This window comes from Ambystoma mexicanum, chromosome 7p (genome assembly GCF_040938575.1).
Source record: "Ambystoma mexicanum isolate Mex_15411 chromosome 7p, UKY_AmexF1_1, whole genome shotgun sequence".
In the NCBI taxonomy this organism is placed as follows: Eukaryota; Metazoa; Chordata; class Amphibia; order Caudata; family Ambystomatidae; genus Ambystoma; species Ambystoma mexicanum.
Window position 1 is genome coordinate 573,750,892 of NC_090939.1, and position 23,226 is coordinate 573,774,117.

Consider the following 23,226-nt stretch of genomic DNA (forward strand, 5'->3'; position numbering starts at 1 on the left):
ATCGCCCTTTCGCCCTACTGGACCCACTAGGGAAAGTATTTGCGAAAATCTTGCTGGGGAGTCTGAATAATTGGGCCACTAAAGAAGAAAAATATGCCAAGAGACAGACAGGATTCGTAAAAACCCAACCTTTTTATCCTGAATTTGCTAAAACACAAAGCGATACAATCGAGAACACAAATATATGCAGCGTTCATAGACCTAAAATTAGCTTTTGACACTGTAAACAGAACGCAGCTCTGGAAGAAACTAAGTGCATGGGAATGCCCGAGTAACATCTTGGAACCGATCAAGCTATTGTACCAGAACACTACCATAAGGATCAGAATGTCGAAGGAAGGCTCACTTTCAGAGCAGATAAAGACAAGCAAAGGCCTAAAGCAGGGCTACCCATTGGCGGCCACACTGTTCCATCTATACATAGCAGATCTGGAAACAAGCATTTATACACCACAGATTAATCCAGCGAAACTGAACGGCACAACTATACATGCATTATGTATACCGACGACGTTGTAGTGTTAGCAAAAACACCAAGAGGGCTGCAGATCGCCTTGCAAAAACTATAGACCTACATGGTAAAAAACCAGCTCGAAATAAACGTGAAGAAAACGAAAATCATGACACTGATGAAGCAAAAACAGAAAGAAAGGGCTAGCTTTCCACATCGGGAAAAAAATAAAAAAATAAATAAAATCGAAGTAGTAAAAAAGGTCAAATACCTTGGACTATGGATAAACTAATCACCAACAGAGTTAGATTTGAAACCGCTCCTCAAGGCCAAAGCACTATCCCTAGCCCGACAAGCAAAAATGATACATCTGAAATACAGAAAATGTTCAATGATTCCAGTAATAACGTTTTACAGACAAAAAGTGATGGCAATTCTTACATACGGTGCAGAAGCTATGATAAATATAGAAAATACTATCTGGCTACAAGTAGGACAGTTCTGGAGGAAGTTTCTAAATCTGCCAGCTTCATTTCCGATGCCTCGCATCCGAGCTGAATTAGCGCTACAATCACTGCATTCCATCGTCGCCTGGAAACAAATGGATCTATATAGGAAGATACCGAGTGACACATATGCACCACCGATAGAAATCCTACGATCAAAGACCACTGGGATGCATTTATTTATTTATTTATTTATTTGTTACACGCCCAAACCCTCAGGTGTCACGGCGAGGAAATAAGATGCCTTAGGAATTAGTCATATTCATACATTACATTAGTTGCTTTACATGATATAGGTTACAAACATATTCATAAAAATATACAGTGGCCTAAGTATTCACAGCAGTATCCGGTGGGAGGGGACCTATCTTTGGGTGCTAATATTGGTTGAATAGCCAGGTTTTTAGCTGTTTCTTAAAGATCGTGAAGGAGGATGCTTTTTTGATGGTGGTGGGTAGGGTGTTCCAGTGTTTGGGGGCTAGAGTGGTGAAGCTGCTGCCCCCTGCTCTTGCGGTTTTGAATCGGGGGGGGTCCAGGAGGAGTTTGTCATTGGATCTCAGTAGTCTTATATTAGTTTTAGGATGCAGAGTGTTGTTGAGGTAGATGGGTCCTTTTTTAGTGATGCATTTGTGGGTGATGCATAATGTTTTGAAAATGATGCGGGCTTTGATGGGGAGCCAGTGGGCATCTTTCCTGGTCTTGGATATATGGTCTGATTTTTTTATACCTAGCGCTGCCCTCAGGACTTTGTTTTGCAGAAGTTGCATTTTGGCTAGGTTAGTGTTGGAAGTGCCCAGTAGTAATACATTACAGTAGTCCAATTTCGATAGGACCAGTGCTCTGGCCAGGGTGAGGCAGTTAACTGGAGTCAGAAATTGGCGGCTGAGTGCAATTAATTTGGAAGTGTAGGCCGTGGAGGAGGAAAGTACATTGATCTGTTTAGTCATGGTCAGGCTAGCATCGAGGTACACGCCCAGTGTTTTTACTTGTTTTGATACTGGAATATTGGTGCCGTCGATGTTGATGGTTGAATATTCTGGCTGAAGGGTTGCTAATTTGGCTGGAGCTCCTACGATGAGGACTTCCGTTTTCTCATCGTTAAGACATAGGCTGTTTAATGCCATCCAGTTTTGTATGATGGCGTAAATTTTATTGATGGTTGAAGTGTCCTGGTCATAGTTGCCTGTAAGGGGTATTAGGATCTGAGTGTCATCCGCAAAATTTGTGTATATGACACCCATATCGTCGAGTGCTGAGAACAGGAGCTTGGTATATGCGTTATACAGCGTGGGGGAAAGGCAAGAGCCTTGGGGCACTCCTATGGGGACTGGGATGGGGTTGGCTGCTTCTTTGCCTATGGACACTCTGGAGGTGCGGTCAGTTAAGAATGATTTCACCCAAGCAGTGGCTGCCCCAGAGAAATTAAATTCACGGGCAAGTGAATTACAGAGTTTGTCATGGTCCACCAAGTCGAACGCAGCTGAGAGGTCCAACAGCAGGAGAATGCAGAGTTTCCCTGAATCTCTAATGGCATCCATCTGGATTTTGAGGTCCAAGAGAGCTGTTTCAGTACTATGGTTAGGCCTGAAGCCTGATTGTCTGGTACCGAGGAGCTGGTTAGATTCTAAATGGGCTTGAATTTGGTGGTAGGCTAGTTTGTCGATGATTTTGAGTAAGAATGGGACCGTGGTTATGGGGCGATAGTTGGTTGGAATGGTGGGGTCTAGATTTGGTTTTTTTAGAAGTGGTGTAACCCAGGCTTCTTTAATGCAAGTCGGAACTATATTGGAGTTGAATGAGGCATTGACAAATTTAGTGATGAGGGGGGTCAGGGTGGGTGCACAGGCTTTGACTAGTTTGGCTGGGACAGTATCTCCTTTGCAGTTGGATGCTTTTAGTTTGGAGATAGTCTCGAGTACGAGATTGTGGGTGACTGGTGTGAATTGGAAGGGGGGGTTGGAGTTGTCACTGGAAAGGGTACAGGGATTAGAGGAGGGGGGGGTTTTTGTAGCTAGGAGTAATTTTTTGGAGTTGATTTTGTTTTGTAACAGTGATTTTGGAGGCAAGAGCATCTTGTATAGTGGTACACCATTCTTTGCTTGTGTTAATGGGAGTGTCGGTCGGAAGTGGGTTTTCAAGTTCTCTAAGGATAGAGAAGAGCTCTTTGGAATCAGATGCTGCATTGCTAATGCGAGCATTGTAGGCGTTAGCTTTATGTGAGATGATAGCTGATTTGTAGAGGGTATTTGCGTCTTTGAATGCTTTAGCTGAGTCTGGGGAGGGATGTTTATTATGGGCATGCTCAAGAGAGCGTTTTTTCCTTCTAAGGGCGATTAGTTCCTCGTTGAACCAGAAGTTGGATTTTTTATTGAGGCGCCTTAGTTTGGAGGTTACCGGTGCTATGGTGTTAATCGCTGTGGAAAGGCATGTGTGGTAGTACTCAGCGATAGTAGTTGGGTCATTACTGAGGATAGATTGGGTATCTAGCAATTTATTCAAAGTGGGATCGAAGTTCTCAGCTGTGAGCTTTTTAGAATTTCTACTTTCGATGATGTCCATAGGTATGTTCTTGGGTATGCTGGGTTCGTCACTAGTGATTGTAAATTCTATGCAGAAGTGGTCTGTCCAATTCAGTGCGGTAATCGGGCCTAAGGTGATGTTGGTGTTGAGGGTGAGGATCCAGTCGAGAGTTCTGCCCTTGGTATGGGTGGGGGCATTGACGTGTTGGCAGAAGTTCATGTCATTTAGTGCCAGGATGAGGGCGGTTGCTTTGGAGTCTTGGTTGTCATTAAAACCTAGATTCAAGTCACCAATGATGATACATTTCGTTTTAGGTTTGAGGAAGGGCGCCAGTATTAGTGGGATGTCTGTTTCTGGGTGGCTGTTTGTGCTAGGGGCTCTATAGATGACAACTATGTTAATTGTGGTGTTTTCATTCAATGAGAGTTTGGCGAGTAGTAGTTCGTACCCTGAGATCATTTCAATGGAACTTGATCTAAGTTTGATAGTGTTTTTTGCAATGATAGCCACACCGCCTCCTGGAGTGGTGGTTCTGTCAGATCTGAGAATGGTGTAATCTGGTGGAATAGCCAGTGCTAGCAGAGGGCCTGAAGCTTGGTGTAGCCAGGTTTCTGTAATTACTAACATGTCAAGGTCAAGTTCGATGATGAGGTCATGAATATCAATGGCGTGGGCTCCAAGGGAGCGGGCGTTAATGAGTGCATTTTTGAGACTAATGGGGGGGTTGGGCTCCTTAGAGGGTGTGTTTATGGTTGGTGGGCCACCTAGTGGAGTGGTTTTAGTTGCTCTAGGCTGGGTGTGCTTGTCGTTGGTTGTGTGGGTCGTGGGTTTGGGTGATCTAGGAGGCTGCGTCTTGGTGGTAGGGTTGTGGTATGGTGGTCTAGTGCGAGTTCTTAAATGGGATGTTCTTTCATGTCCTAGGATAGGGTGTGTTTTACCATTGCTTGAGGGGTTGGGGTATACATGTGGATCATCAGTGATGGTCGAGGTGGGATGGTTTTCCTTACTGGTTGCGTAGGTGTCCTTGAGCCTGGAAAGGAGAATGGAGGAGGATGGGAAGGGAGGTGTGGTAGGGAGGAAGGGGGTAGGACAGGGGATGGGATGGTGTCTTGGGCAAGCTAGTTTGGAGAGCCCATTGCTGAGGGCGAGGAAGTGAGTGCCAGTGCACGGGGTGTCCGCTCGGACAAGGCAGAAGGGGAACATGATGCACAATGTCCAACTTAACATAGCTAGGGATATAGGGAGGCGGTGTAAAGAGTGGCTCGGCTCGCTTTATTAGCACCAATTGGGCTAGATACAGTAGTCAACAGTAAAATCCTGTTAGGCTAATAGCAGAGATCCTAGGAGGGCCTGTGAGAGGTCAGGGGCGACAATAAGGCACTGCGCAATATCACAGTGGTCTCTGGGCGACCATGGGGCACAACACAATATCACAGTGGTCTCTAAGCGACCATAAGGCACAACACAATATCACAGTGGTCTCTAGGCGACCATGGGGCACAACACAATATCACAGTGGTCTCTAACAACCGCTGGAAATTTGGAAAAATGCAATTGAAGCAAAATGTGAAGCTGAAGGAATTTCCAGAGACATGCTCCTTTACAGAACACAAAAGGCGAAAAGGAGATTGATAGAAAACGACTGGATAAAGACGACTGAGATCAGGTCGAAATATACACTGGATATCCCGTATAAATTGGACATCAGACCAATCAATAAATTACCAGAGTACGTAAAGTCGTTTCCTTCATCGAAAATCAGACACATCTATATTTATTTGCATTTTTAAAGCGCTCACACAGCCCGCGGGCATCGAGGCACTGTTACAGGAATTCTTCGTTTTTTGTTGCATAGTTGTTTGTCTTAGTTGCGTATTTATAACGCGATTAAATACCCAGAGGTTTCGAAGCGCGGACCCGGGGATCGAACCTGTGTTTCTTCATGTCGTCTTGCTTCGAAGGCGAACACGTCACTGAGCTATCCTCCCGGGACAATATGAGGATGAGACTGAACATTCTCCCTACACGTGAAATGATGGCAGCCAGGAGAACAATTTCCGACAAAGACATTTTGCAGGTTTTGTGGTGACTAGGAGTCGATTGAAAGCTTGCATCACATTATGATGTTATGCCCTGCACTTAGCGAGAAAAGAAACTTATCCAGAGGATGGTTCATGCAGAACCAAATGGCATTTTCGCCTGAAGATCGATGGGCACTAATTTTAGCTGCAAAAGAGAAAAAACTGATATATGCGGTTGTGTCGTTCTGGAATAACATCATGGAGAACGTGCAGAGTGGATGAGAAACAAGAACGACAGATCAATGGGCGCACTTCAAAAACGATTTTAATAAACATATTGAAACACAGAAAGTGACACTTTGGAAAATTCAATAAAATGGAAGGTTTGATATGCAAACCAGAGCATTTTAAATAAAAAAAATAAAAACATTAAAATCTCTATCCTCTGACTCTGAGCACACAGACAGGGTTTGTTGGCTTTGGTTCTTCCAGCACCATGAAGACTGGTGGTCTCAAAGAAGATGAAAACCAATATCTGGACGTCTGCACTTTCTCCTCTTATCTTTTTAGTCAGCTCAGTGTCAGGCGACAGATGTGGGCTATAGAAATGTGAGGTGAACTCGAGCTTGGGGGACCAGGAGCACCATCCCATGGCACTACCTTTATATGGAGAGTGGTGAACACCTTTATTACCCGCTCCAGGACTTCCTTTTCGTCTATTGCCTTGAATATGTATTGAGATGTGTAAAGGTTTTGTTTACCCCAAAGTCAAAGTACAACAGTGCTTTGTACATTTACCCTGAGAGGAGAAAAATCGGTGGCCAGAAAGTATAAAAGCAAACACAAATGTAATTGCATAATGGAGTTTGAATAACATGTGTTCATGTTATTCAGCTCAATGTTTTAAATTTGATCATCCCCAAAGCATAAAAGGTGGAGTAACACATGCCATAAAAAAAGCCAGGGACCTAGCGGTTGCACATTCATCTGAGTGCATTAAATCACTGGGCTCTGTTACTAGGATGTGAAACTAAATTCATGTTATAAAGATCAATGCAGTGGCTTTTCAACCCACTGAGCAACCTTCACAGGACTGAAATCTGAGACCTACAATATGGGCAAATTGCTGCAGGTGTAATTCAAGACCATGAGCTACCAACATAGCAGGTGACTCCAGCAGAGGAGCATGTGAGTGTTGTAGATGACCGAACACCCGTATATCCAGACCAGGCTCTCTGCTATGAACCTAGAGGGCTTCACGCCCCAGCTGACCACCTGTGCCAAGTCCCTTGGGTTAGAAATCACCAGACACTTCTCCATCAGCACACAGCAAGCAAGACACAAACTGCTTGGTACCAATTTTCTCTCCTGTTAGAAAATCAAGCCCTTCATCCAGGAATACAACATCGGAGCTGCTGTCCAAGCCTTGGTCCTCTCCCACCTGGATGGTGGCAATGCCCTTCTAGAAGGCCTGTCGCAAACTACCTTGGCACCACTGAGATGTATCTTACATGCTGCAGCATGGCTCAAAGGACTGAGCAAAATCAACCACATCAACCAACCCTCATTGAAATGCACTGGTTCCCACTCTAGGCATGTATCTTAAAATCCTGCTGTATCATCTACAAGATGGTCACCCTGGGGTGCCCAAGCTACCTCGCTGAGAAACTCATCGCCAGAAGCTTTCGATCCACCTGAAGTAAGGGCAGTTGCAGACTTAAACTCTGTCAGTGCATGAAGGAAAGAACCAGAAGACAGGCCTTCTCGATCTATGCCTCCAGGCAGACTCTGGAACCTCCTTCCCACACACGGCAGACTCTCCCCTCGCTTCTACATTTCAGGTATGAGAGATCGCCCTCCTCTTTAAGGAATGGCTCCTCTTTAACACTTTGGTCCACACACCCTCGACTCCCCACCTAAAATGAGCCTGGGTGATCCTTCCCTCCTCCCTCCCAGATCCCTGTAACTCCCCCAGTTCCCTCCCCTAGTTGCTTGTAGATCCCTTACTGCCAAATTGCCTGCCCTCCCAGTTGTTGGCTCCCTGCTCCCTTGTATCTTTGCTTCCCTCAGACGTCCTTCATCCTATGACCTCTATAGCTCTCTGTTGCTTCTCAAGGCTAGGCATGTGCACAAATACCATATTAATAAAAATTGGATTGGAGTATGGGTGGTCAAATAGGGGTGTGGGTTGGGTGGTTGGTTTGAAATAGCTCTAAGCGATTTCACTCCTGCTTGTGCAATAGTAGCGTCAGGTTAGATTTGCGTCAACAGCTAGCAGACACCACTTTCTAGACCCTAGGCGAACTGGTGCCAAACAAACATACCTATGTGACTTTAACTCTGTTTGGGAAATTGTAGGCGTAGCATTGGCACACACTAGAAGCTGATGTAAGCATAATTAATCAAATGTAAGGGAGACTATGCTATGCGCTAGCACCTTGCTACCAAAGGTAGTTGCCACTCAGTCGGTAATGCTGGATACCCAAGAGCTGCTTTCAGCTCCTGCTCATCAAATCTTCATTTTGATACATGGAGTGATTGACCTGTACGTGAACACACATTATCACTATCATGACAAAATCTTCAGTTTACAGAAAAGAGTTTATGCTGTACAGATGTACAGCTTTATGTACACAGTCTCACTTGGATTAGGACACATACTTGGAAAGTGTATACTCTTGGTGTAATGTTTTGCAAACACACCCTTCAGAAATGACCAATTTAAGAGTCCAAATGAGTGAGGCTATCCATTCTGGGAATGATTGCGAAAAGTAGAAGTTGCATCCTATTATAAAAAAAAAAAATCAACTATTTCTTGAAAATATTTAATCACTTAGAAACGAAACTATTTGGGCTATAAACTAAATTCTGCCTGCCTCAAGGTAAATATGCAACTTTGTAGGCAACATTAAACTCCATGAGAGGTGCCTTCCCCACTTCTCAGGATAAACTTTGAATAATGCAAATGGATTTGTCATCGGATTTAAGGAATTACTTACCCTGTTTTGAAAAAATGATGCGTGAAAATGCGATGTTGTCGCAGATATGGACAGTAAAGTAATAGTTTCTTCTGAACTGGGATTATGTAAATACACCTTTTCCATTTTTGGCATCCCGACTGGCCTGTGGAATAGAAAAAAAAACATTGTAATAAAAAGCTTTACATTTAAATGTTTACTGGATTAGAAAATGTCATCATACAAGGCAAAATGTGACATTGGCAATCGGTTCTTTATAAGCATATTATTAGTCTTTATTCTCAGACTGTACTGTTCTTCCCACATGCTAACAGTAGAAGCATATAGACTGCCGCCAAGACATTGTATTGGACTCCTAGCAGGGCCTTTGCATGATCATCTACCAAACTGGTTGGTTGAAAAAGCAAATTCTCGTTTCTGTATTTATGGGACTGTCATTAGGAACCAGCTTTGCAAACTGGCATCTCATGAAGTAATTAAAACATCAGGACTGGTAGGTCAAGCATATGTGAAGTTGCAAACTCCCACAACTCTGTCTTAGATTCATAAATGCCATCTAAACAATAAAATAAACTGCTGCATAGAGAAGTATGAAATGTATGTGTGCGCACCTTCCAAAGGCAACAACAATACATGGACACATTTCACTCCAGCAGCTCAAGATCTTTTAACAGAGGTCCTACTGGGATGAAAAGTCTATGGGCCTCAAAGGTAAAGTCAAGAAAGACAGTCTTTCAACCAGCAGCAATGAATGCGAGGCGGGCAGAGCTGGCATGTAGACAAGGAGGCCAGGGATGGCCCTCAGTACCCTGCTTTGGTGGATATACGACAGAATATGGGGAGTCTTGCCTCTCTCCCGGATCCCCAAAGACACAGGTTAGTGGCCCCCTTTTAAAGCAAATAAAGAATGGCAGTGGAGGGCTGATTCTGTTAAAGTCACATTTGCTTATGTAGTCGGAAGTGAAGAGCGGAACCTAGGACAAAGTATTTACAGATTGCAAACCCCAGCCACACAACAAGAAGAGCTATTTGATATCTCTTTATGTTGAGCGTTTACAACCAAGACATTGTTGATAATACTTTTCAAGCCATTTAAATTTGAATCTGTAGCCAAACACGGGCAACTTCACACAAGTATCCCAAATCATGCAACTTCAACACAAGTCTAGGTAGGATATACAAATGTCTTATGCCAAGCTTCAATTTGCCCTCACCACTAGCCATTGTGTAGTGATATTCGACAGATAAGTAGTAAAAATTGTGTGCCGATTGCTTGTGGAGAACTGAGTCATCAAGCAACTTTATATCTGGCTAGTAGCATTCAACTTGACATCCCCCCCCAGTCATATGCCAGCGATTACAATAAACATCAAAATAAAATATGACCACTTTTAAATGCGGGTGCATCAACATTACCCTGAAGAATATGTTAATGGATTCTATGTCAAGACCGGAGGCTCGCATTATGCTTCTCTTTCTTTAATTCAACATTAATATCAGAAGCTCAGCAGCAAGAATTTAGCAAGGCAAAAGTTCACAAAGCAACAAAACTTGCATGTGTGCTGAAATCCACGAAGAAAAATGTTCCCAAATCGTCCCAATGCAACTTGTAGCTTCTAGGACTCCATTTCAAATCCAGTCACCAGTTCAATTTCAACTATCTCAACTACTGAGGTGGTAAAGATCATCACTTTCTTCAAATCTTAAAGATGCCTGCGTATTAACCCTACTAAAAAAGCCAAACTTAAACTCTAGCATTCCCACCAATTATAGGCCAATCACAACAGTGGCTTTTCTTCTTAAAATTCTCGATAAAGCTGCCTATCTCCAGATTCAAGCTTACCTGGAGATTAACAACCTATTAGGCACTCGCCAATCAGGCTTCAGACCGAGACATGGGACAGAGACTGCCCTTATCGACCTGAAGAACCAACTAGACGATCGGAAAGATAAAGGAGAAACTTCCATCCTTCTCCTTTTGGACTTTGCTGCGTTCGATTTGGTCGGCCATAATGTCCTGTGCAACCACCTAAAATCAGCCGTTGACTTCTCCAAGGAAGCTACCTCATGGATAAACTCTTTTCTGGACAATAGATCTATGAGAGTTTTCTCAACCTCCTCCGCAGCAGACCCTGTACCTATTACATGTGGCGTACCACAGGGTTCCTGTGTCTCTCTAACCTTGTAAAATATGGTTACCAAGACCCTTTGACATGCTAGACAGTCTGGGTGTCTCATACACTAACTATGCTGATGACACCCAGATTCTCACCCCCACCCAAGGAGACTATGACACAGATGTAACTATGATTAACAAAATCTATGCAATTATACAAACATGGATTGCCACCCACGGCGTATGCCTCAATGACGAAAAGATGGAGCTCTTAATCGTTGGGTCTCCAAATCAGATTGTCTAAACTCTCTACCCAATACAACTCTGTCATCATTGATGGAATTAAGATCAAAGTCTCTAAGGAAGTAAATACCCTAGGATTCTACCTGGACTCTGCACTCAACCTCAATATATAAATTAACGCCACTCCTCTGCCACCAGTTACACATGCAAACTAATTCAAGCTTGTAAACCTTTCCTGTCTACAGACAGCTGCATTACGATTCCAAGGGCTCTAATCCTCTCCAAATTGGATTACTGCAACGCCCTATACTTGGGCACCAGTAAACACAATACCAACAAACTCCAAATCACTCAACCTTACTCATAAATGTCTGTCCAACAAGGCTCCACTAGATCTCAGTGATAGATTTTCTAAACATACCTCAGTACGTCCCATCAGAAAGGCACAATCCAACAGTCTTAGAATACCCAACTTCAAACTCAAAAAAAGAGGCCTTAATAGGCCACTAAATGTATGGTCAAAAAGCACAATATCATCTGCATATGCCATGATAACGCACTTTGTGGTGCCAACGCTAGGGGGGCAATTGTGAATGCCTGTGTGACTTTAAACTAGCCAATACAGCATAGATATGGCCCTCAGATAACTTTAGCTCTTCCTCCACTTCCTTGTTCTTTGCTGCTCACAGCAAGAGAGAAGTACATTAATCGTATTTCCATTCAGTGCATTACGTTTATATAGTGAGCGCATAGGGTTTCCATTTCATATTGTTGCAAGTGGTTTTGCTTACTTCGGTGGCCGTTTCTATCACCCGTTGAGTTGGTAACCGCCAGGTGGGCTCTCACAAGTCAGCTTTCCCAGGGCGGCGCACTTTCTGTTAATTTCTAAACCGCATCCGTGCCTCAGATGGCGACGCCTCCCTCTTCGGGAGGCTTTGGTTAATTGTCGGAGCTCCGCGCACCAGCAACACCACTGCGAGGTCCCCGCACCAGAGCGGATTCGCACCCGGCGCAGGGAAAGCGCAGCCGCAGGCCCTTCTATTAAGCTACAACCTTCCTCCCGGCAGGGGGAGCCCCGTGGACTGCACAGGTCCTTTTTTCTTGCTTTTCTCTCCCTCCAGTGCTCAGTGACGTGTTTCCTTTGAATTTCAAAGGAGAGTACCGTTTGCCGAGCATCGGAGGCTTCAACAATTGTTTTCCTGCATTTTGCTTCGTTTTTGGCAACAAAAAAAAAGTACTAAGGAGCAGAAGCATCTCTCTCTCTATATATATATATACACATCTCTCTCCATCTCTCTATCTCTCTATCTCCAGCTAGCAGCTCTGCTCCTAAATTGAGAAGGCATCAAATTAAAACAAAACAATATTTTAAAAAAGATACTGCTATAGGCAATATATTGCATCTCTTGCCAGCATGGCAGAAGGTAACCCTCAAGCTGGCTGGGAATGCTCAGACAATGCAGAAGGGTGCCCAGAGCAGGACTTGGCCCTCACAGCCAGTTTCAAGCGAGTCCTGGGTCCTCAGTCGAGACCACAATTAAGGCGGCGGTGGCAGACATTTTGGTACCCATACACCTATGCCTCAATGACATGAAAGTCCACTAAGAGGTGTTCCTAGCACTTCCAATGACAGCGCCCGAAAGAGAAAAAGATCCTTGACGGGGGATATAAACCGGCTCATAAGAGATAGGAGACCTCTCTGACTCCCACTGAGCCGCAGAAGATTCTGCTACGGGAGCTATCTCGAAAACTCAAGGTTTAAGAAAACCTTTCTTGAAAGGAAGGAGACCCCTTCTGCCCTTAGACCCTCTGACCCGGAGGAGGATAGAAGGGGTGACAGACCCTCCAGCCTAGAGGAGCAACAGGGAACAGAAGAGGACCATCGCCTCACGCAACCGAGGACAATGAGGACATCAACAATGATTCTCAGCCCAGCACATCAGGGAAGGTAGCAGGTGAAGAAACAGCCTCCAAAGGACCAGGACAATTCTGATATGTTTGTGCCAGAGGATTTCATCCATCCCAGGGCCTCAAACTGGGCCGGGCCCTCTAAAGCAGTGGATTACATTAAATCCAGGTTACTCCACCGCCTGGACAAAGAAGTGCGAGCAAAACTCAGGGCAGAATGCCCCCGGCCAGATATTTAAGGGAAGGTAGCCCTCACCCCAGAGTTGAAGGCTAAAATGATCACCTTCCTAGGCAAGAATTGCAAGGACACCAGAAAGGGGATAGACAGGGCCTGGAAGTCCTGTCAGGACAATGTCCTCAACATTGCACGTCCCCTCGCTAAATTACTAGAGCTTTCTGAAGAGGCCAAGCAGACGGGCAAGGAAATAGACCACCCTCACTCTTTCAGGATGGACCCAACGGGCTCTTTGCCCGTTAGGCAACACAAGCTGTGCCATTTCCACAGATAGGAGAACAGGAATTCTGATGAAAATTGACCCCAAGCTCCTGGACCTCGCTGCCTCAGAATCAGGATCTGCCGCACATGGAGTCCTATTTGGCTATCCTTTCATCAAGGAAATGGCTGTGTTTGTTGGCACCTTCACCGCATTAGAGAAAGCCCAGGTCGTAATAAAGAGGGTCTTCTCGACAAAGGTTTTTCTCAGGCCGTAAGAGGCAGGGGCTGCTCCTCCAGCCATTATTCCTTGGACAGACGGTCCCATCATGCACGAGACACCCATTCCTACTGGAAGGACAGGTCCGACACCGTCTTCCCCTCCAGAGGTCGTTGCTGGAGGAGAGCAGCGAGACAACCGGCACAGCAAACAGGTGGGTCTCAGCTGCATAGCTCTGACACTGCAAGTGCCCATTGGTGGCAGGAGAGCACGATTTGCGCAAGTGTGAGACTCCATATCAGGAGATGCCTGGGTTAGAGACACTGCAAGGGGTTTCCAGACTTCTTTTCAGAACCCACACAATCAAGCCACCCCATTCCCATAGCAAGGTCAAGAGCAGACAGCGGAGCGCTAGACGAGGAACTGCTCAACCTGCAAAAGAAGGGTGTGATTCGTCCATGCAGAGATCAGGGCGGATTCTTCAGCCCCATCTTCCTGATAAGAAGGAAAGCCAAGCTTTGCACTGTGACAAATCTCAAAGCCCTAAAGACTTTGTTCTCTACTGTCATTTCAAGATGGAGATAATTCATATGCTCGCGGACATCCTGACGCCTGGCGACTGGTTAGTCCGATTAGACCTCAAGGACGCCCATCTTGAAATGCCTGTTTGTCCACAGCATGTGAGGTACCCAGGGTTCACCAGGAGGGGTCGTGACTGGAAATGCACGAGCCTGCCCTTCGGGCTCTCGTCGGCACCCTGGGCTTTCTCCAGACTCATGCGGCCGGTGGTCGCATACCTGACGGAAAAAGGTATAAGGCTCATTGTATACCTGGACGACATGTCACAAAGAGAAGCCCAAGCCAGACATCAGGCCCAGGTAGCCATTGATCTTTTTCATGGCCTGGGGTTTCTTATCAATTGGCAAAAATCAGCGCTGGTACACTCAAGCCGGCTAGAGTGCCTGAGTTTCGTCGTGGACACCAAGGATTGTCGGCTCTGGCTCCTGCCCTGCAAAGTGCACACCACACACCGCCAGATACGCAAGGTCTTGCAGAAGGAGATCATCTCCCTAAAATAATTGGCAAGAGTGATTGTCCCGTTATCCTCAATTCAGGCCATATTCCCAGGGGCACTACATTATTTTTGCGAGTTGCAGAGACGAAAAGGGCAGCATCTGAGGCGCAGTCTCTCCTACTCCCAGCAGCTAGCCCTGTCGACAGAGGCGAGAACAGAGCTGCACTGGTGGTTGACGCACATGGAGGCCTGGAAGGGCAGGGCGATGTTCGGCTCAGCACCAAACTTCGTCATAGATGCGAACCGCACAGGATCGGGGGCGAGATGCGGTCCGATCGCCACAGGGGGAGAAGTGGTCCCCCCAAGAACTGTAGATGCATATCAACTGCCTGGAGCTTCTTGCAGGTTCCTTCGAAGTTTGATCTTTTACCGCAGGCAAAGTCAATTGCTGTATCCTACTCAAGATGGACAACGTATCTGCAGTAAGATAGATCAATCATCTGGTGGCACCAGGTGGAGGCCTCTGGAAGAATTAGCCAAGGATTTTTGGCACTTCTGTCTACACCATCACATCTCAGTGAGATCCGAATACCTCCTGGGGATGAGGAACGAGGTGGAAGATTACAGCGATAGGAAACTCCACAGACAAGCCTTCCTTCACTTGCAGCGAAAGTGGGGCCCTTTAACAAAGGACCTCTTTGCTTCCAGGCTAAATGTCCAGCTGCCAGTATTCTTCAGCTGGAGGCCGGATCCAGCAGCTGCAGCAGTGGATGCCTTCTTATAGAGGTGGAGGGAAGGGATCGCTTACGCTCCCCCTTTCCCCTTTCGCAATGATAGTGAGGACCCTGCCGAAGGCCTGTCAGGAGCAGGTGTATTTGTAACCCCAGTTTGGAACTCTCAGACCTGGTATCCAGTTCTTATGGAACTTTCATACTCGGCATCTGCTACTGGGTCAGAGCAGGGAGCACCATCCCCTCCTCCAATGCAGGTCCCTGACCCTCGCAGCCTGAAGGATTTCAGGGCGAGATGGAGTCCCCAGGCATTTTGTGCAACGCTGTCAGACTTAACGGGGAGGGCTGGGCCCTGCAACATCCAAGAGATACGCAAACTCTTGGGGGACTTGGGTACACTGGTGCTTGGAACAGCGTACCATCCAGTTTCAGCCCCTATAGCAGAGGTATTGAACTTCCTGGCAAACCTAGCCAAGCAGGGCTTAGCCTACAGGACAGTAAACACCTACCACTCAGCAATATCAGCCGGTCACAACCTAGAATGCTTAAAGGGATCCGATTGACAGTACCACGCCGGCTCGGTACAACAGGCTCTGGGATGTGAATATCGTCCTCAACCTTTTTCTTTCCTGGTCACCCAATGTGGAATTAACCCACACTGCACTCTGAGGCAAGCTCACAACTCTGTTATGCCTAGTGTCTTGCAGGAGAGTCTCCGACGTCAGAGCCCTGGACTTAGCAGTCAGGGTATACTCCCCAGAAGGGGAGGTTTTCATTTCTCCAGGAGAACTAAATGTCACACAAGAGTTATCACATAACCGGCCCGTGCTATGTATAATTAAGTGCCTAAAGGATCATCGCTCTTCACAAACCACACAGAGCAGTTTCCGCCCCTATGCTAGCTTGCTGGGTGCAGTGGACGCTCGTGCAGACTGGGATCGATATCGCTCAGTTTGGCGCTCACTCTGTCAGGGGCACCATGGCCTCCAAAGCCTTTCAGGTGGGAGTCAGACTAGAGGACATCATGAGGATGGCAGACTGGGCTGGTGAATCGGTTTTTAAAGAATTTGACTTGAAACCGTTAGAACGACAGACACCTCAGTGGTGAGTAAGTTCAAAACAAGCATAATGCAACCCTCTGGTCTTGACATAGAAGAACAAGTTACTTACCAACTGGTAACGTTCTTTCAAATCGATGTTCCTCCAACGTATTCCTCATTTTAGATGTATTACATCCAGCTTTAGCTGCTTCGGAAATGTTTTCTTGGCAGAGGGCGCCGTGCGTCGATGTCGTTGAGTCGATGTACCTCGGAGGCCTCCGTCGAGAGTGACGTCATCGGGTATACAGGTAGCACGTATGGCGCCCATTGGCCTCAGTTCTGTTTTTCCTCCTCTTGCTTTGTTGTATGGATAGTGCAGGTAGCCCGGTGTCAGCCTTGCGAGAGTTGAAGTGGCAATAACCCAGAAAATGTACAGAGGAGTAGGATGGGAGGGCGATGAGGAATACATTGGAGGAACATTCAGTCGAAAGAACGTTACCAGTTGGTAAGTAACTTGTTCTTCAAATGGATTGCGTCCTCCAATGTATTCCTCATCTTAGATAGAATCCCAAAGCAGTGTAGAAAACTCTCTGGAGGAGGGAATAGATTTTTAATATTATTATATGGCCGAGTATAGTACTGCTTTACCGAAAGCAAGCTCTTTAGACTGGGAAGTATCCAGACTATAGAATGTAGAAAACGTGTGCAGCGATGACCAAGTTGCTGCTTCAGAAATAGATTTTACGGGAACACATCTTTGAAGGGCTGTGGAAGAGGCTATGCCTCTGGTGGAATGGGCCCTTAAGCCTTCTGGTGGGTCTTTGCCGGCCAATCTGTAGCATTCTGAAATGCAAACCACAATCCAACGTGATATGGCTTGTTTTGATACCGATTGACCCAACATTCCTTCCGGTGTAGCCAATGAAAAGTTGATTATTCACACTAAGCTTGGAAAGCATAGAAATGTAAAAGCTTGGAGCTCTTCTCGGATCCAGTCTATGTAATCTTTCCTTCTCCTTACTGGGATGAGGTGGAGGGTAGAATGCGGGCAGAATCATTTTCTGATTTAAATGGAAATCAGACACACGTTTAGGCAAAAATGAGGGTTTAACCCTCAATACCACCCTGTTCCTGTGGAACACAGTATAGGGTGGCCCAGAAGACAGTGCCTGCAATTCGCTCACTCTTCTTGCAGATGTTAAAGCAATCAGGAAAGCTGTTTTCAATGTTAACCTTAATGGACTCGTGTGCAAGGGTTCAAAAGGGGCACACATTAAAAACTTTAAAACCAGGTTAAGGTCCCAAACTGGGACTTGGAAAGGGTAAGGAGGGAACACATTAGTGAGTGCCTTTAAGAATTGCGTTATCAAAGGGATGTTAAAGTATAAACATTCTTCAGAAGAGTGCTTGCAAATGGAAAGTGCTGCAAGATAATCTTTAATGGTCCCAACATTTAGGCCTCTATGTGCCAGGGACAAGAGAAGGAAAAGACTTGAGGGATAGAACATAGAAAAGGATCAACATTCTTTTCTCTGCACCAGGTGCAAAACTTTTTCCAACGGCAACGGTATAGACATTTTGTTGCTGGCCTTCTTGCCAAAAGCAACATCTGGAAGGTCCCAATCCTTGTATCTCAGCCTTTCAGATACCAAGCATGAAGGTTCAGAGTCCCGACCTCTGGATGGAGAACCTGGCCCTTAATTTGTGAGAGAAGGTCCTCTCTCTGAGGAAGACATAAGCGAGGACAGATGGACATGTCTAGAAGGTCCGGGTACCACGTTCTCCAGGCCCAATCCGGGGCAATTAGGATCATGCAGTTTCCGAACAGTCTCAATCTCCTGATGACCAGAGGAATGACGGGAATCGGAGGGGAACGCGTATAGTAGTGGGCAGTTCCACTTCACCACAAACGCGTCACCTAGGGCGCCTCTCGGGGGAAATTCCCTTTAGCAATAACTTTCGCACTTCCGGTTGATTCGGTCGCAAACAGGTCTACTTGAGGGGTTCCACCAAAGGGCGAAGATCTCTTGAAGGACTTCCTGAGCCAGTTCCCACTCGTGGGACACCATGCTCTGCCTGCTCAGAGCATCCGCCGTCATATTCTCCTCCCCGGCTAGATGAACTGTCGTTAAGGAGATTCCTTCTTGAATTGCCCAATACCAGAGCTGCATTGCCTCTCTGCACAGAGGTAGTGACCCCACACCTCTTTTGTTTAGATAATGCATGGCCACTGTGTTGTCCGTCATTATCAGGAAATGTTTTCCTCTGACAGATGGCAGAAAAGCCTTTAGTGCTAGTCTGATTGTTCCCAGCTCTAAAAGGTTGATGTGTAGTTTGGACTCCGATGGAGACCAATGACCGCCGATTGTCAGATCGTTGGCATGAGCGCTCCACCCCATGAGTGAGGCGTCCGTCACTGCTGTAATCTCCAGCCATGGTTGCCAAAAATGTTCTACTTTTAGGATATTCTCTGTGCAAGTCCACTACAGAAGATCCTGCCGAACCTTGTTCGGAATCTGAAGATGATACGTAATTTGACCTGAGAGCTGGGACCATTGAGTCTTTAGAGCCCATTGAAGAGATCTCATTCTCAGGCGTGCCTCTGGCACTAGGAAGATGCAGGATGCCATGAGGCCGAGCAATCTTAAGAAGTCGTAGGCCTGCAGATTTTGGGCATTTTGGACTTCGAAAACCATCTGAAAAACGTCTTGAGCCCTTGATTTGGGAGGCAAGCCCTTTCCCAAGGATGTGTCTAATACAGCCCCTATGTACTGGAGCTGTTGGGAAGGTGTCATTTGTGACTTCTTTAAATTGAGGGAGAAGCCCAGTCTGTGGAGGAAGTGGCAGGTGACTTTCAGATGATCCAAGGCTTGTTCGGCAGAACGTGCTCTGATCAACCAATCGTCTAGGTAGGGGTAGATGTGAATCCCCCCCTCTCCTGAGGTGCGCTGCTACCACTACCATTAATTTGGTGAAGACCCTCAGGCGGAGGTCAACCCGAATGGCAGGACTCGAAACTGATAGTGTGAGTCGCCAACTACGAACCTCAGGTATTTTCTGTGCTGGAGATGAATTGGCACATGAAAATAAGCATCCTGGAGGTCCAATAACACCAACCAATCCTGAAGTTGAAGGGCCTGAAGGATCTGAGAAAGAGTGACCATCTTGAATTTGTCCTTCCTGAGGAGCTTGTTCAAGCCTCTTAAGTCCAAGATGGGTCTCAGTCCTCTGTCCTTTTTGGGAATCAAAAAATATGGGGATTACCACCCCTTGTTCCACTCCGCTACAGGTACTGGTTCTATGGCACCTTTCTCTAGCAGGTCTAAAATTTCCTGCAAGAGGAGCGGATCTGGAGCTTTTTGAGAGCTGATCCCCGGTGGATGACTCTGAGGTATGCGTAGGAGAGGCAGGCAGTAACCTTGTGCAACTGTCTCCAATGCCCAAGCATCAAACGTGATAGCCTGCCATTCTGCCAGATGTTGAGTTAACCTGCCTCCTACAGGTGTCTTGTGAGGGAAGTCCTCAGAGTGGTTTTGGGGCGGCTGATGCAGATGCCGATGGTAAAGAGGCACCTGCTGTTGCTGCGGCTTTTGAGTATCTACCCCGTCCACCTCAGGTAGTTCTTCTTTGTTCCCTTTGAGCCGGTCGTCCTCTACCTCTTCCGAATGCGGAGTAGAAGCGAAAGGACTTGCCTCTCGCAGAGGTTCCTGTGGGACGAAAAGGTGTCTGACGGATTGCAGCGCCTAGGGATTTTGCTGCTGCCTTTGATGTTTGCAGTTTTTCTAAACTGTCATCCGCCTTTTTCCCCAAACAAAGAAGAGCCATCAAATGGCATGTTCAAGAGCCTGGCTTGCACATCTGGGGCAAAACCAGACTTTCTCAACCAAGCAAATCTCCTGGTTGTTTTACTTGCCGCCATTGCTCTGCTGATACTGTCAGCCGAATCAATGCCCGTCTGGAGGGATTCGCACATAGCGTCTTTACCGTCCTTTATGATATTTAGGAATGCCTCCCTTTCTTCTCCCTCCGGGATGCAGTCAGCCGCTGTAGAAGCACACTCCCAAAGTGTATGGCTAAATCTAGCAAGGGTGAAAGTAGCATTAATAGATTTTAACGCCATGCTACATGCCGAAAAAACTTTCTTGGCCATAGCATCGTATTTTTTATCGTCCCTGTCCTGTGGGACGGTAGAGTAATCAGTCTTAATGTCAGTAGAAGATGCTGCCTGTACCACCAGACTTTCTGAGGATGGGTGTTTGGACAAAAACTCTGGGTCTGCAGAAGATACCCTGTATTTAGTAGACAGTTTTTTATTTACTGCCGGGACGACATCTGGGGTTTCCCAGTTCGTCATGATTTTTCTTTGAAGAGCTTTATGAAAAGGTACTACAGGATCCTCTTGTGGACCTTTATCAAGAATATCCGTGAGGTCATCCTGTTGGAAAGCCTGTGAAGGTGTTGACCACCCCATAAATTCTGTGATCCTGGCCATTAAGGCTCTATAAGGGGTTTCAGCATGCTCCCCCGGGTCTGGCCTAGCGAACTCCACCTCTGGGGAAGTGTCTAAACCACTTGCCTCATGTAAGGAATCATGAAGTTCCTTTAATCTGCGTTCCTCCGAGGATAACTCCTCTTGAACTGGGGTTGCAGATCCCTGCAACTCAAATGTCTCTTCTTGGTCAGATAGTTCTCCCTCTTCTATAATTGACGACATTGTTCTCAATTGGTCTGAACTCACAAAGGGTGTGAAACCCATCTCCAAGGCAGAGGGTGCCAAACTTGTTGTAATCGGCCTCGAAAACGTCGATGTCGTCGACGCCGACGTCGAAGGCTTCGAACGTGGCGTCGAAAACAAAGGTGGAGGCCTCGAGGTCCTCGATAGAATTGGAATTCTGCTCGAGGATGTCGACAATCTCGACGACATCGAAGACCTGGGAATAGCCACTGGGTGCGCTGCAATTGTGACTTTCCTTGGCGTCGACGCCGGTGTTGAGGATGTGTCGGGTCGACAGACCCGTGTGTCGAAGGTCCCTTCGACATCGAAGACACCGACCTCGGCGTCGACGGCATCGACGGAACCTTCGAAGAAGGATTCGAGGTCTTTGCTTTACTCGAGGGTTTGTGACGCGCTCGAGAAGCTTCCTTCGCCGGGTACTGCGACTCGCGGCGTTTTGGACCTTCGGGTCTTTCGACCAGAGCATCGCTCTCAGGGGGTCGAGGCCGCTTTCTCGAAGACGCTCATCATATTTTTTCGGAATTCCTCCCATTCAGCCCGGGAACTATGTTTCGTGGGGCAAGGGATTCTCTTCGGTGAAACAGAGGAAGAGGAGGACGAAGAAGGGGATCTTCGGCGTCTCCTTTTCGAGTGCTTCGATCTCGAGGAGTGATGGGACCCGCTTCGAGACCTGGAGCGCGAATGGTGACGAGGAGACGAATGTCTCGACTTCGTCTAGGAAGAAGAAGCTTTAGAAGTCTTACCTTTTTCCAGCTTCCCCCTACGCTCCTTCAGGGCCTTAGCTGTCACGGACATACAGTCCTCGCACTCCGAACAATGGTGTTCAGCTCCCAAACACCACAGACAGACCCTGTGAGGGTCAGTCAGCGACATCTTTTTTCCACAGTCTCAGCATTTTTTAAAGCCGGACCGAGGGGTCGTCGGTTCAGACGAGGAAGCCATTGAGTATGGATCGAATATCTCGAGGAAATTGGAATAATTCTCTACGAAACTGAGCAACGATATTCCGAGGCACTGAGTAAGCGCGGAAAAACGGAACTGAGCAACGGACGCTGCGCGCGGCCTTTATAGGCAGGATGACGTTGACGTAGGTACGGCGGCTGTCGAGGGACATCGACTCGGCGGACGTCGACGCGCAGCGCCCTCTAGAGAGAAAAAATTTCCGAGGCCAGCAAAGCTGGAAAGAGATATCTAACATAAGGAATACGTCGGAGGACACAATCCCTTCGAAATGTAAGATTACAAGCACGACTACCTAGAATCTTCGATCCTCTTATCAAATATGAAACAAATAACCACTGAACCAAAATGGCCACTCAACCCAAACCTAGCTCTCACAACTACAATAGGCAGAACAACCTTCAAATAAATAGAGAAAAAAGACTCACCCCCACAGCATCTATAAACATTATCTCACTCCCACCAACAAAATCCACACCCAAACTTAAAGGAGCCTTAATAAACGCTAGATCCCTAGTCGCCCATGCCATAGAAATATCTGAAGTCATCTCTACTGAAGACTACGACTTCCTAGCCATAACAGAAACATGGCTGCATGAGGCATTAGGCCCAGCACTATCCCTAGCTGTTCCTGACAACTACACTATCCTCAGAATGGATAGATGTGGAGCTCGAGGTGGCGGACTAGCCATCATCGCCAAATCTAAGCTTGGTATGAGACTTACTCCTTCACCAACCATTGAGTCTTGTGAGATAATGTTTACCAAGACACCCACAGCGAATTCTCAAACTCTTAACCTCCACTTGATTTATAGACCTCCTGGTCCCATCAAGACTTTCATAGAAGACTTATCCACCATCCTTTCAGAAAACCTCAAAGACACTACCCAAGCAATACTACTTGGCGACCTTAACATTGGCTTTAATGATATCAATGACCCACAAGCCATAGCAGCATCCAACATTCTGACTGAACTGGGCTACACCCAAAGAGTGTTTGAGCCAACACATATCAAAGGGAGAACCCTAGATTGGATTGCTGACCATAACTGCAAAATCTCCACCCTCACTATCTCACCTCAAATATGGACAGATCATCTAATTTCATTCTCCTTGGACACTACAACCCCCAAACTACAACAACCTTGTGCACCGCCTGCACTTACCAGAAACAAAAAAAATATGACACTAGACAAACTACTTCCCGGGATCATGCCTACTTTGAACGCTCTACCCAACAACCTAAACCCCAATGACTTAGTGGAAGAATTTAATAATATGATGAACAAAACCCTTGATGATATCGCTCCACTCAAGCTTAGAAACAGTAAACCACAGAGCCACCTGAA

At 46.4% G+C, this 23,226-nt stretch overlaps 1 protein-coding gene across 1 annotated transcript in view; it reads right to left on the reverse strand.

The window, feature by feature from the left end:
- The window catches only part of TMEM131 (transmembrane protein 131), a 2,512,175-nt gene that overhangs the window by 1,874,874 nt on the left and 614,075 nt on the right, over positions 1–23,226 (reverse strand). Inside the window, exon 5 of the mRNA XM_069636582.1 lies at positions 8,498–8,621. Within this exon, the coding sequence (XP_069492683.1) occupies positions 8,498–8,621 (124 nt within the window). The remainder of the gene's footprint in view (positions 1–8,497; positions 8,622–23,226) is intronic.